Here is a 14326-nt window from a genome sequence, read left to right on the forward strand (position 1 = left end):
ACTGAGCCACCCAGGCACCCCAAGAAATACTCTTTTTTGATTGAAATGAATTATATCTGAACTGGAAATTCTACTAATAATATTTCTTGAGAAGTACTATGTGCAGAGCACACTGTGCTAGAGCTAGGGATAAAAGGAATGTTGTGGACGAAATGACACAAAGGACAAGACACACACAAAAGACAGACAGAGACACAACTCCGGCCGGAGGAACAATTCTACGCAAGCCCCTCTTGCGGTTTATTTTATACCCGGTAACTGGATACAAACTGAAATCTACAAGATGCATTCCTTTACCAATTAAGGGCAAGTAGCCAAACACATTTCAAGGACAGGTGGGAGCAAAGGGAGGAAGCGACCACAACATGTTTACTAAGAGGCCTGCTCACAATTCCAGGCTCCTCCTTATTTCTAAGGAGGGCATGTTCCCTCGTTTGCGAGCGGACCATTAAACTTGGATATTGTGTGCAGGCCTCCTGGCAGAGCATCCTGTTTGCAGGCATGCTTTGCCCAGGCAGGGAGCCCCGTGTGCAGGCACATCCCCACGTCCCTAACCATGCTTTCTTGTGGTCACTGTCGGGCTCCCACAAGGAAAAACAAAACAAGAAAACAAAACAAAAGCATTGTCCCCTACTCTTGAATCATTCACAGTTTAATGGGAAAGGCAGAAATAACTTCCATATACTATGGTGTTATAGAAAAGGTAAGCTCAGGAATCTGTAAAAATTAAGAATCTGTGAGAGCAGAACTGAAGTCAGGGAAGGATTCCTTAAAGAAATTAGGTCAGACTGAAGGCTGATGAATGTGTTGAAATTAGACAGGCCAAGAAGGATGGGAAACGTGCTCAGCAGAGAGAACTGCCTGGGCACAGCCCAGAAACACAGCATTCTTCCTTCAATACAACAGAATCCCAAATCCTTATGTGTCTGCATAACATATACCATTTTCAGGGATCAAAAGAAGAAAGGAAAGGAATTAGTGAAATATAATTTAAGCACTACACTTTAAAGAAGTGCATTGAAAAATAAAATCCATAGCCCTCTCTGAAGAAATAAGAATAGTAATAAACAAAAACAAATGCAAATCTTTTAGAGTGGCTTTGGTTAAAGCAAACAACTCAACTTCCTAATCTCCACAGTGGGATGAAATTGCAGATGGCCTTTCAATGATAAAGCTGGTGTTGACCCGGAAATCCATGAGGCAAATGGAAGGCAAGCTAAACAGCATATACATGGCTGTTGTGTAAATTCCCATCACAGCAATTTAAGTAAGAGATGACATCATAAGCCCTATAAACCCACAGAAGGCAAGGCCTTTCCTGGCTGGAGAGTGGACACAGCACTATCAAAGAGTTGGATCTGGACCTCACTCCCATCTCTATCTATGTCTGGGAAATGGTTGTCACCAATGTGAACTCTGTCCCACACTCCACCCCTTGGAGGCCTGGGTACTGACTGACTCAACTGGATAAAGGTGTAAGGCTTGGGCCAGAGAGAGTAGAAACAGCAGATGCCCAAAAACATCTCTGTCATGGTCTTGGCTACAAACACAGTTTTTATTCCCAGCCTTTGATTCCTTGCTCTGTGCCTTAGATTCTCCATCTGAATATGGAGAATCCCTTATTTATGGGAGATAAACTAAATAACTCCTAACATGGCTTGACTTCCTTGAGCAATAGCCATGTATCCCAGATGACAGGCTCTAGGAAGCTAGAATCACCTAAATGTAGAGCAATAAACCTGAAAGGGCAAAGTCAGCATTAGCTGTTCAACCAATGTTTCATTCATTCAACAATGTTTATTAAGTACCTCCTATGTGTGCATCATAGTCAAAACTGACACTCACTTATCATTGTTTTCTAGTCTCTTCCTCTATCCCTTGTCTTTGATGGATACATCAGAGAAATTGGCCAAGCTATATACCAGTGAAGATTCCATCTCAACCCAGCCCTGCCACATGGGAAATTCAGAATAAAAGTAACTAGGAAGCCAGCAAAACGCTGTGTTCAGCTCACCTGGGGATGCTAGTCAGGTAGGTCATGACATTCAAGAAGTCTTCCTCTGTGATGTGTTTGAACCCCACAAACTCTGGAAAAGTGATGATGGGGGCACCATCTTTTCCTCGGCCTCCTGCAACAAAAATGGGTGGTCAAGATGTTAATAAAATGTTTTCATGTCACATCTCTGTAGGTAAAGGGACTTTGATTAATATCAAGTGGGGAGATATATACTGGCCTCCCTCTTTTCTATCTGTATTATTTCAGACTAGAATGTGGGAAGGCTGACATGGAATTATTTTGAACAAGTGTCTTCTTCATGCTTACTCAAGTATCTGATATTGTAATAATCCAATTTTTAAATCCTCTGAAGACAGTTGCTATATAAAAGATAGTACTAATTTAATTCCTTTAGCACAGGTGGAACACTAAGTAATGTCAATAAAAATGTATAATATTGTTCTTAATTTTTGTAGTCAACAAATATCAAAGGTAAAATAGCATGGTGGTCAAGAGAATTTTGCTCTAAAATCAGGCTCGTTAAAATCCTGCTCTGCCACTTAATTTCTATGTGACTTCATGCAAAGATAGTTCATCTAAATAGGAGTTTCCATAAATATATACATATATATATAATAGGAATAATATTTTTACCTACCTCTAAAGGTTTTGTGAGGATTAAGTGAGAACATATATGAAAAACACATTAGTAGAGTGCTTATTAGATATAAGTGCTTAATAAATAGTCACCATTATTATGGTTATTATTACTACAAGGAGGCAATAACCACCTGCCCTTCAATAACTTACCAACAGAGATATAAAATATCACTGTAAGAATAAAAATGTAAAATTAATATGTAAATATTTAATCCAGGGACACTTGGGTGGCTTAGTCTACTTGGGCTCAGGTCGTGATCTCTCTATTCATGAGTTCAAGCCTGTGCTGACAGCTCAGAGCCTAGAGCCTGCTTTGGTTTCTGTGTCTCCCTTTCTCTCTGTCCCTCCCCCACTCACACTCTGTCTCTCCCTCAAAAATGGATAAACACTAAAAAAAAAAAAAAAACCAATTATAGATTTAATCCATTGGAGCAGAGGCCACTAGATTAAATTAAATGGATTATATTTCCTCATCTCCTTGCAGCTAGATGCAGCTATATGACTGAGTTCTAGCTCTGTGGTTCCCAAATTGTGTCTCAGGTACCCAGGAAACCACCATGAATTTGCAAGAATCATGAATATTTTAAATGTTTGAGGGAAATAGCAATAGTTGGCATGTATTGGACACCATGCATGCTACTAGCTTGAGATAGTTCACAATTTCAACATTAAATTGCACTATATTCTTTTGAAAGTCATTGTATCCTTGTGAAGTTGGGGTTTTGGTGGCTGGTGAGGTAAAAAGCAAGCGCAGTACGCAAACTAATATAGAACAGGAAACAAAGGCGGTGATGTCCAGTCTCATTCCAAGGTTTGAGATTATTGTAGTTACCTAAGAATGAAATTTAAACATTACTTTTATTTCAACTTACATGTATTTTTTTCAAACAGCTACTAAACTGTTAGGACAAACAGACTTACTATGTCCTAAGTTGTTTTAACCGTTAGATATTGCTTTTGGCCAAGAACAGCTATGAAAATACTAAGATAGATTGAGATATATATCTGAGTCTGAAAAAGTAAGGCACCAAGAACTGAGCAAGTTGAGGAATCTGTACCCTACCTGACAGGATATAAGCTGAATTGCTGAGAGTACCTTCCAGGCTATGCCCATAGAGGGAAACCACTTTAAGAAAAATAATGGCTCCCTAAGTGTCCATCAACAGATGAATGGATCAAGAAGATGTGGTTTATCTATACCATGGAATACTACATGGCAATGAGAAACAATGAAATCTGGCCANCTACTAACTCAGGACTCCATGTAATTCACACTTTCATTTGCATGGATTTGTATAGAAACTTCAAAGGTCCAAATATTAACACTTAGAAAGCTAAAATATTAAACTTGAAAAAAATGAAATACTCTCTTCTAGGAATCTGATGGAGAACGTAATTTATGATTATAATCAATGTAAAATTTCTTCATAAAGAAACTGGTAACAACAATAACTACAAAGGTCATCAACAGAACTGAAGTTTATAGTCAAGAGTAAGATACCTGAATAGAAATGTAAACTGGTACAATAACCTTTTGTATAAAAGTAGTTTGATAATCTATTTTAAAAGCTTTGAGGGGAGGAGGGATGGGCATGGAGGAGGGCACTTGTGGGGATGAGCACTGAGTGTTATGTGGAAACTAATTTGACAATAAACTATTTGTAAAAAAATAAAAAATTTTAAAAAATTAAAAAAAAGAAAAATAATGGCTCCCAAGTGAAGCCAACTATAAATGATTGTATGTATTTCACATATGTAATGAAAGAGGTAGGGCAGGGTGTGGTTTAATGAGAACTGTGTGATTAATAAGGGTGTGGGATCAATGAAGAAATCACAGAAAAGGGCGACTCAGAGAAGCAAAGGCAGGTCGTGCCCTGTTAATAATGCTATCTTAAGGAGAGAGAGACCTGGCCTACCATCATGAGAATCTAGGCCAGTCTATCAGATGATACCACCATTAAGGTTATCCAATCCACTCTGCTGCTCTGAGCCCATACCTGGTAAGCATCTTCTGATTATACTCTGACTTTCCATGTAAATTTGTTTCCAAGGCAAAAATGTGCTTGTCATGACAATAAACTATTAAAAAAATGTGCTTGTCATGTCAAGCAGACATGAGTATTTGCATGATGTAAAGAGTAAGTCAGCCCTGTAGTTTTCTATACCAGTCTCTTCTTGGTATTGTTCATATGGGGTTAGGCTCTCAGAGACCAATCACAATGGAATGAAACTGTGCAAGACTTGTCCAGATGACTAGACATTCTTCTCCAAGAAGTAGCTCTTTAATAATTCTACATGTTTATCTTAAATTTTAAAAAAAGTTAACTGCATATTAAATGTTTGTCAAACTTTGACTTGGAGATTAAGCTGCCTCATTACATTAACTGAAAACTTAAAATCAAGATACTAGCAGCTTTCACCTCATATTTTCCTTTTTTCAGCCTTACAGCCATAGGAAGTCTTAGATGAACGCAAATTAAGAGACTTTACATCTCCAGTAAGGCTAAATTTAGATGCATTATAACGCTGTACTAATTGCATAACCAATACTTGCCAAGAAAATGTCTAAAACATTTCAAGGAATCAAAACACCCTAAAAATATTCATTAAGGTATGATTATACTATTTAATGATTTTGTCTTTTATTGTTAATTATAAAATAAAGCTCTTCACACCTAAATGGAGAAAGAGGTGGAGTGCTCTTGTGTCTTGGATTATACCATTACTTAACACCAGAGAGGCCGAAGGTTAACTGGGGACACCACCTGCAGCTGAACATTAAACGTAACAGACAGAAGCACCAAGGAAACAAAGCTAAGCCTCCAAACAGCCAGTGACAACCCACAGCAAGGCCCTCGATGCCACCTTGTGAGAAAATGTGGAAATGCAAAAGGATGAAAGTGCCAAAGAAGTCCTATTCAAGGAAAATAAAACCAAATTACTTGGAAGTAAGTAAAATGGTGACTTAAATAAAATACATTTCCGTACTCCTGGTATAATTTTTACCTGTTCACTGAATGGAAGAGGACTAGGTTTACGGCAGAAAAGAGCAGTAGTACTTGGAATACATAAAACTGTTCCCATTAGGGTCTGAGTGTTGGCTGGCATGGAGATTTCTGTCCTATACAGGAGAATTTAGAATGCCAGCAAATCCTACAGAAGATGGTAAAGACCAACAATGAAAGAGAGAGTGAGGCTAGGCAAATAGCAATGCTATTTGCCTTCCCATATTCATTTTCCTCTTCTCTCCCTACCAAAAAAAACCCTGATTTCATCTGGGGAAATGGCAATACCACTTCCTGGGAGGCACTTTAGAAAGCTCAGGGCCTGGGATACCCAATAATCTGTCTACATAATATTGTCCCACATCCTGTGTGATTTCTGAAAATCTTAATAGAAACCCTATATAAGTGAAAAATCCATTTATAGTGATTGGATCCTATAAACTCTGTTTTATACATAATAATAAAGGGTTTTTTAATATTTTTCCATCTTACTGAGATATAATTGACATAATATAACATCGTATTAGTTTAAGGTATACATATAATGATTTCACATATGTCTGTATTGTAAAATGGACACCACAATAAGTTTAGCTAATAAACATCTCACAAATCACATTACAATTTTTTTTTCTTCAGATCTACTCTCCTGGCAATTTTCTTTTTCTTTTTTAATGTTTTATTTATTTCCAAGAGAGAGATAGAGACAGCATGAGCAGGGGAGGGTCAGAGAGAGAGGGAAACACAGAATCTGAAGACAGGCTCCAGGCTCTGAGCTAGCTGTCAGCACAGAGCCAGATGTGGGGCTTGAACCCACACCATGAGATCATGACCTGAGCCAAAGTCGGACGTTTTACCAACTGAGCCACCTAGGCACCCCTCTCCTGGCAATTTTCAAACACACTATACAGTATTGTTAACTATAGTCACTCTGCTGTACATTATATACCCAGAACTTATTTATCTTATAACTGGGCGTGTGTACTTTCCTCCATTGCCCCCCCCCCCAGCCTCTGGCAACTACCAATTTTTTTCTGTTTCTCTGAGTTCATTTTTTTTAAGATTCCACCTACAAGTAGGATCATAAAGTTTTTGCCTTGCCTTGTCCAACTCTTTCACTTAGCATGGATCCACCCATGTTGTCGCAAATGAGAAATTATTTGTATACGGTTTTAATATATACTAAAATTTTCAGGAATGCAACTACCCTACACATTAAAGGAAAATAATACTTACTTTGCTCAGAATTTGTCAACTTTGTTCAGAACTAGAACAATATTTACCATTTCAGAAAACCATTATAGTAAAGCCAGTCAGGGTGTCTCATCACCCACCACACCCCAGCAGTTAGAGCTATGACATTCACAGTAACCAAGCACGTGATTGTTTTATTATTTTTTCTAGTATAGCTAGAAATATATATTGAAATACATATTATTTTACTATGCTTATTTTCCTTTTATTTCTCTTTTACTGTTCTCCTTTATATTTTATTTTCTTTTTTTTCCATATACACATAAACAGGGGGTAGCTATTCACCCTCTGTGAGCACACAACTAAACTACATTTGCCAGCTTCCCATGCTATTAAATGTATCTATGTAAGTGATCCAGGTTCAAGTCAGTGGTATACAGTATGTGCTGTTGTTGAGCTGAGGCTTTTAAGAAGTAGTATGTTTTCTTTTCCCTGTCTGCTTTCTGGATACAGATAATAAGACAGTCATAAAATGGATAATAGTAACATGAGCCACAAAGTAAAAGGAACCTTCATTTGTGATGAAGATGGAAAAAAATCATCTTCTGACCATGAACATATACGCTGAACTGTTCCAAGAGAAATAACTAAATTTCTACTGTGTTTGTTTGAACTACTATACACTTTGGAGTCTATTTCATAGAGCTGTTCAGTCTACCCTAACTAACATAGGTCATGGTATCCACAAATTTCAACTCAGGATAGTGGGGGCAATACAAATTATTTGTTATAAAAAGAAGGAATTTAGACCAACATGATTGAGAACCATTTCTGTATTCTACACTGCTCAATACAATAGCCACTAGACATATGTGGTTATTGAGCACCTGAAATATGACCAGTCCAAATTGAGATGTACTATCAGTGTGAAATATAAACTAGATTTCCAAGACTAAGTACAAATATAAAGTAAAGTATCTCAACGACAATATCGAATATTGATGACATGTTAGAATAATATTTTATATACATTGGGTTAAATTTAAATGCTATTGGGATTAATTTCCTTTTTGTTTCTTTAATATGGTTACTAGAAGCTTTAAAAACACATACATGAGTACCATTATATTTCTATTAAAAAATACTGCCCCCTACACCTTCTTGCACTGGTTCTCATTTCCTTCATGCCAAGTTACTAACTCTGTCTCTCATTTAAATATAGGTTTTGACTCTAATCAGTTCCTTAATTCTTCATTGTTTCAGTGAGAATTTCCCACTTGCCTCTGGGAACTCCACCTCTACCAACCCTAGGCTCCACTGGTGGACTCCATTAGCCTAAGAGAATTTTATGCCTTCATTAGTAATTATTTCTAAAAGATGGTATGTGATAAAGAAACTTTAGACAATGATTCTAAGGGGTGGGTGAATAACCATTAAAAGAAAAAGAAAATGATAATTCCTTTTAATTAGAGGAATGGTATTATGGTAGACACTAAAAATGGCTGATTTATAACCAACTCCCTCGCCCTGACCATCCTCCTCTGTAGCCATTTAAAAGCTAAATGTTTGCCTTTTCTGACTCCCTTGTTGGTAGAAATGGCTACATGACACAATTCCCAGATGAGACATAATCAGAAGTCTACTGAGACCTTCTGGGAAAGTTTTTGTTGTCCTGGCAAAAGGAACAGAAGAAGTCAGGATTCCTTCCTTTTCCTTCTTCTTGCTTTGGACACAGACTTGATATCTAAAGCTACAGCAGCCATTTTGATATTAAGACTTTAAAAACGAGGGAAACATCGAGAGAATCACAAAGATGTACCCTTAATGTCATTGAGCCACTGATCCAATACCAGGAATTTCTACTTTTGGGCGTCTGTTATGTGGCTTAGAAAACAAACAAACAAGTCCTATAAGCTAGGTTCTCTTATAGCCAGATATCACATGACACACTTTCCTTAAAACAATCCACTTTACCAATGAGAAACTTGAGGTTCACAGCAATAATCTAATCTCATTGGAATGTGAACATAGAATTATCTGAGTCCAGAGCCTAGAGTATTCCCACCACAGTATCCTGCTTATATTCTCTTGTTTCCTAGCTACACCCTAAATTTAGAAATATCCCAAGTTCGCTGGGAAAATGCCAGCTGTCTTTCAAAGGTAAGAGCCAGCAGAGGCCCAGCCCTGGTCACTATCCAATCCCTGCTGGTGGCCCCTATTCACAGACTTCACCGTGCAAAGGCTTCAAACCATCTGGCCACAAATCTGGGTCATCCATCATGCAGTGAGTCCCTGCTCTCCCACCAGCCGTGGGAGCACACTCGCAGAGCACAGCAGGCCAGGCAACTGGGGCCTCACTGAAGAAAAAGGCTACATCCTGTCTTTCCCAGCATTCCTGGTTGATGGGGCCTCTGGCTCTTTACAGAGCTCAGTAGAATCTGTAAATAGTCTGCAGTTGGAATATCCTCACTCTGCTTGCCTGAATCAGGAAAACTCCTGTGACCCGGAACAGAGGCCACAGCTCAGTTGCCACAGTGCTGGGAAAAGACCTAAGTGCAGAGATTTCTGTTTTACAACCATAGCTACACAGGTACCTGCAATGGCCACGTTGCTGACATTGTCTGCCACTAGCGGGTAACGATAAAAAGCAGGCCTAGTAATTCCAAGAAAGTGCTGACTACTCAGAGAACCTGATATTCTTGGCTACTGATATTATCCAGACTTGCAGTGTTGTAAATGCTACCACAGCTAATCCATGGTTCTCTCTCATAGGACAGGCAAACTTGAGGCAACAATATGACAAAAGAAGCTCAAAAATTGAAAGGATTGTCTTTGCCACAAAGTGACTTTCCTAAAGCAGAGGTGTCCTCTTGGTCCAGTGTGTGTTTATAGTTCAATGTTCTACATTAAAGAGTGACAATTATCTCTATTACTTAGAGATAATGCCACTTAGTTGTGGCATCATACACCATTTCAACTGTGAGCATAGCTTTGTTTCTTTATACGAATTATATCATACTGAAAACTATTCTTTGTAATATAATCCTAAAATAAACATTTTTATGAGATTAAAATATATCAGGAAAAATAGTCATACAGTTGGCAGTTGCAATGCTAATAAGCATTTTTCATACACTATGTCTTTAATCATCAAAGTTACGATGATCCCACCCATTCATTATACAAGTGAGGAAAGTGAAGTTTAGAGAATTAAGTTGCTAAGGAGATGCAGCTTGTCAACAGCAGAACCTAAATCCATATTTAGCACTGTCTGGTACCCATTTATGTTCTCCTGTATTGCCCTAAGAAATAAGAATAGAAAGAAGCACCTCAGTAACACTCAAAAGAGGTAACTTTGGAGCACTAAGTGCATACATTAATTGGTCCCTAGATGTGCCATTATCTATGCCAGAATCATGTGCTGTGGCATTAGGGATTTGGTGTAAGGCTACAGAAATCCACTTCACCTCACCCTTTCATCCAGTCCAGACCTGGATGTACATTAGCCTTGCAGCCTTCTGTGCCATAGACCATAGCAGCAGTTGCCAGAAACCAAGGGGCAGCCCCCATCCTGCCTTTTGTTTTGCAGAGCCCCAGGCTCACTGTGAGAAGCGAGGAGGCTGCACCTTCAGGAGGCTGGTTAGGCACTTCTGTGAGGGCCAACACTGCCTATGGCAGTGATGGAGGAACAGAACTCACAGGACACACCAGGAGGACTCAGGTAATTTTGAACTGAACATTTACTATATAACAGTCTCTGTTCTAAGTGATACATGTAGAAATAAGAAAAATGAGGACTCTGTTTATGGCATTTTCAGTGACTATATGAGCAGTGACCAATGTGGAGGAAAGACCAGAGAATTCACCCAGAATGTCTGGATTGTGTAAAATGTCCCCACCCAGGATGCGACTCCCAATAATGGAGACTGCATTTCCCTCAAACTCAGTAGGATAAGGACTTTGGAGCAGATTAAATGTGATTTAGAGAAAGGAAAGAAATGTGACTTTTTTTTTTTCCATTCCATGTTGTAGAGTTACATTCATGCCAACTACATATTCTCTCTGTGATGGAACTATGGTGGCTTTGTTGCTTTTTTTCAGAGCAGACATAAAGATGAAGAGAGTGACTTGCTACCCTATTCCTCTGTGATATGTGCTAAGGACAACTAATGTCATGCCATGCTTCCAAGACTAACTTCCAAGGTCTAACTGTAATTCCAGGTCTGATATGTACCTCAATTTCAGTAAAGTCATCACCATTGGCTAAGTGAATAAGAAAGAAGAGTATTCTGCTAATGACAGCTTCTCAGGGTTGGGCCTAGGCTCCGAAATTTTCTAGCCTCTTCTGAACATTTGCCTCTTTTTATTTCCAAATGCTCGATGGAAATCAATGCATTAAAATTAGGTCCATGAGAGCTAAGAATGAGAGACAAACCTCTCAAAGAACAAATAACTTCAGCAGTGCTCATGAACGCTCAAAACCAAACTCTCTTGAGCACCCAAATAGACAAAATCATGAATGAAAATGGACTTATTACAAACAACCCCTCAGAAATACAAGCAATTATCAGGGAATACTATGAAAAATTATATGCCAACAAACTGGACAACTTAGAAGAAATGGAAAAATTCCTAAACACACACTCACTACCAAAATTCACATGGAAAGAGATAGCAAATCTGAACAGACCCATAACTAGTGAAGAAATTGAATCAGTTATCAAAAATCTCCCAACAAATAAGAGCCCTGGGCCAGGTAGCTTCCCTGGAGAATTGTACCAGACATTTTAAACAGAATTAATACCCATTCTTCTCAAGCTATTCCAAAAAATAGAAATCAAAGAAAAACTCCAGACTCATTCTATGAAGCCAGCATCACTTTGATTCCCAAGCCAGACAGAGACCCAGCAAAAAAAGAGAACTACAGGCCAATATCCTTGATGAATACGGATGCAAAAATCCTCAACAAGATACTTGGAAATGGAATGCAACAGTACATACAAAGAATTATCCACCATGATCAAGTGGGATTCATTCCTGGGTTACAGGGCTGGTTCAATATTCGCAAATCAATCAATGTGATACATCACATTAACAAAGGAAAAGATAAAAACCATATGATCCTGTCAATATATGCAGAAAAAGCGTTTGACAAAATACAGCATCCCTTCTTAATGAAGACCCTTGAGAAAGTCAGGATAGAAGGAACTTACTTAAACATCATTAAAGCCATCTATGAGAAGCCCTCAACTAACATCATCCTCAATGGGGAAAAACTGAGAGCTTTCCCCCTGAGATCAGGAAGACGACAGGGATGTCCACTGTCACCACCGTTGTTTAATGTAGTGCTGGACATCCTAGCATCAGTCATCAGACAACAAAAGGAAATCAAAGGCATCAGAATCGGTAAAGAAGAAGTCAACATGTTACTTTCGCAGACAACATGATACTCTACATAGAAAACCCGACAAACTCCACCAGAAGCCTACTAGAACTAATCCAGGAATTCATCAAAGTTGCAGGGTACAAAATCAACATACAGAAATCGGTTGCATTTTTATACACCAACAATGAAGCAACAGAAAGAGAAATCAAGAAACTGATCCCATTCACAATTGCACAAAAAAACATAAAATACCTAGGAATATGCCTAACCAAAGATATAAGAAATCTGTATGATGAAAACCATAGAAAACTTAAGAAAATTGAAGAAGACACAAAGAAATGGAAAAATATTCCATGCTCATGAGCTGGAAGAATAAATATAGTTAAAATGTCATTACTACCCAAAGCAATCTACACATTCAATGCAATCCCAATCAAAATTGCACCAGCATAATTCTTCTCAAAGTTAGAACAAACTATCCTAAAATTTGTATGGATACTCTGGTTTCTCTTCAGATTGTATAAATCTTTCGCCTTTTACTAACATTTGTATGGAACCACAAAAGACCCCGAATAGCCAAAGTAATATTGAAGAAGAACCAAAACAGGAGGCATCACCATCACAGACTTTAGCCTCTACTACAAAGCTGCCATCATCAAGACAGTATGGTATTGGCACAAAAACAGACACAAGGACCAATGAACTAGAATAGAGAATGCAGAATTGGACCCATAAATGTATGGCGAACTAATCTTTGACAAAGCAGGAAAGAGTATCCAATGGAAAAAAAGACAGCCTCTTTAACAGATGGTGCTGGGAGAACTGGACAGCAACATGGAGAAGAATGAAACTAGGTCATTTTCTCACACCATACACAAAAATAAACTCAAAATGGATAAAGGACCTGAATGTGAGACAGGAAACCATCAAAACACTAGAGGAGGAAGCAGAAAACGACCTCCTTGACCTCAACTGCAGCAATTTCTTACTTGACACATCCCCAAAGGCAAGGGAATCAAGAAAAAAAATGAACTATTTGGATCTCATCAAGATAAAAATCTTGATCATGGCAAAGGAAACAATCAATAAAACTAATAGGCAACTGACGGAATGGGAAAAGATAGTTGCAAATGACATATCAGATAAAGGGCTAGTATCCAAAATCTATAAGGGACTTACCAAACTCCACACCCGAAAAACAAATAATCCAGAGAAGAAATAGGCAAAAGAAATGAACAGACACATCTCCAAAGAGGACATCCAGATGGCCAACAGACACATGAATTGATGCTCAGCGTCCCTCATCATCAGGGAAATACAAATCAAAACCACACTGAGATACCTCATGCTGGTCAGAGTGGCTAAAATGAACAAATAGATGCTGGCGAGGATGTGGAGAAACGGGCACCCTCCTACACTGTTGGTGGGAATGTAAACTGGTGCAGCCCCTCTGGAAAACAGTGTGGAGGTTCCTCAAAAAATTAACAGTAGAACTCCCCTATGACCCAGCAATAGCATTGCTAGGAATTTACCCAAGGGATACAGGAGTGCTGATGCATAGGAGCACATGTACTCCAATGTTCATAGCGGCACTCTCAACAATAGCCAAAACATGGAAAGAGCCTAAGTGTCCATCAACGGACAAATGGATCAAGAAGATGTGGTTCATCTATACGATGGAATACTATATGGCAATGAGAAAGAATGAAATCTGGCCATGTGTAGCAACATGGATGGACCTTGAGGGTGTTATGCTGAGCGAAATAAGTCAGGCAGAGAAGGACAAATACCATATGTTTGCACGTATAGGAGGATTAGGAGGAACTTAACAGAGGACCGTGGGGGAGAAGAAGGGAGGAAATAGTGGAGAGGGAGGGAGGCAAACCATGAGAGGCTCTTGAATGCTGAGGACAAACTGAGGACTGATGGGTGTAGGGGAGAAGGGGGGATGGGCATGGAGGAGGGCACTTGTGAGGATGAGCACTGGGTGTTATATGGAAACCAACTTGACAATAAACTATTTGTAAAAAATAAATTAATTAAAATAAAATAAAATAAAATAACTGGAAAAAAATTAACAATAGA

At 38.6% G+C, this 14326-nt stretch overlaps 1 protein-coding gene across 1 annotated transcript in view; it reads right to left on the reverse strand.

The window, feature by feature from the left end:
• MCF2L2 (MCF.2 cell line derived transforming sequence-like 2) overlaps nucleotides 1–14326 on the reverse strand; it is a gene marked incomplete at its 5' end in the record, with an annotated part of 252251 nt that overhangs the window by 200818 nt on the left and 37107 nt on the right. Inside the window, one exon of the mRNA XM_039242331.1 lies at nucleotides 2015–2129. Coding sequence (XP_039098262.1) covers nucleotides 2015–2129 — 115 coding nt within the window. The remainder of the gene's footprint in view (nucleotides 1–2014; nucleotides 2130–14326) is intronic.

The sequence above is a fragment of the Hyaena hyaena genome, unplaced genomic scaffold, assembly GCF_003009895.1.
Source record: "Hyaena hyaena isolate Hyena2069 unplaced genomic scaffold, ASM300989v1 scaffold_213, whole genome shotgun sequence".
Lineage (NCBI taxonomy): Eukaryota > Metazoa > Chordata > Mammalia > Carnivora > Hyaenidae > Hyaena > Hyaena hyaena.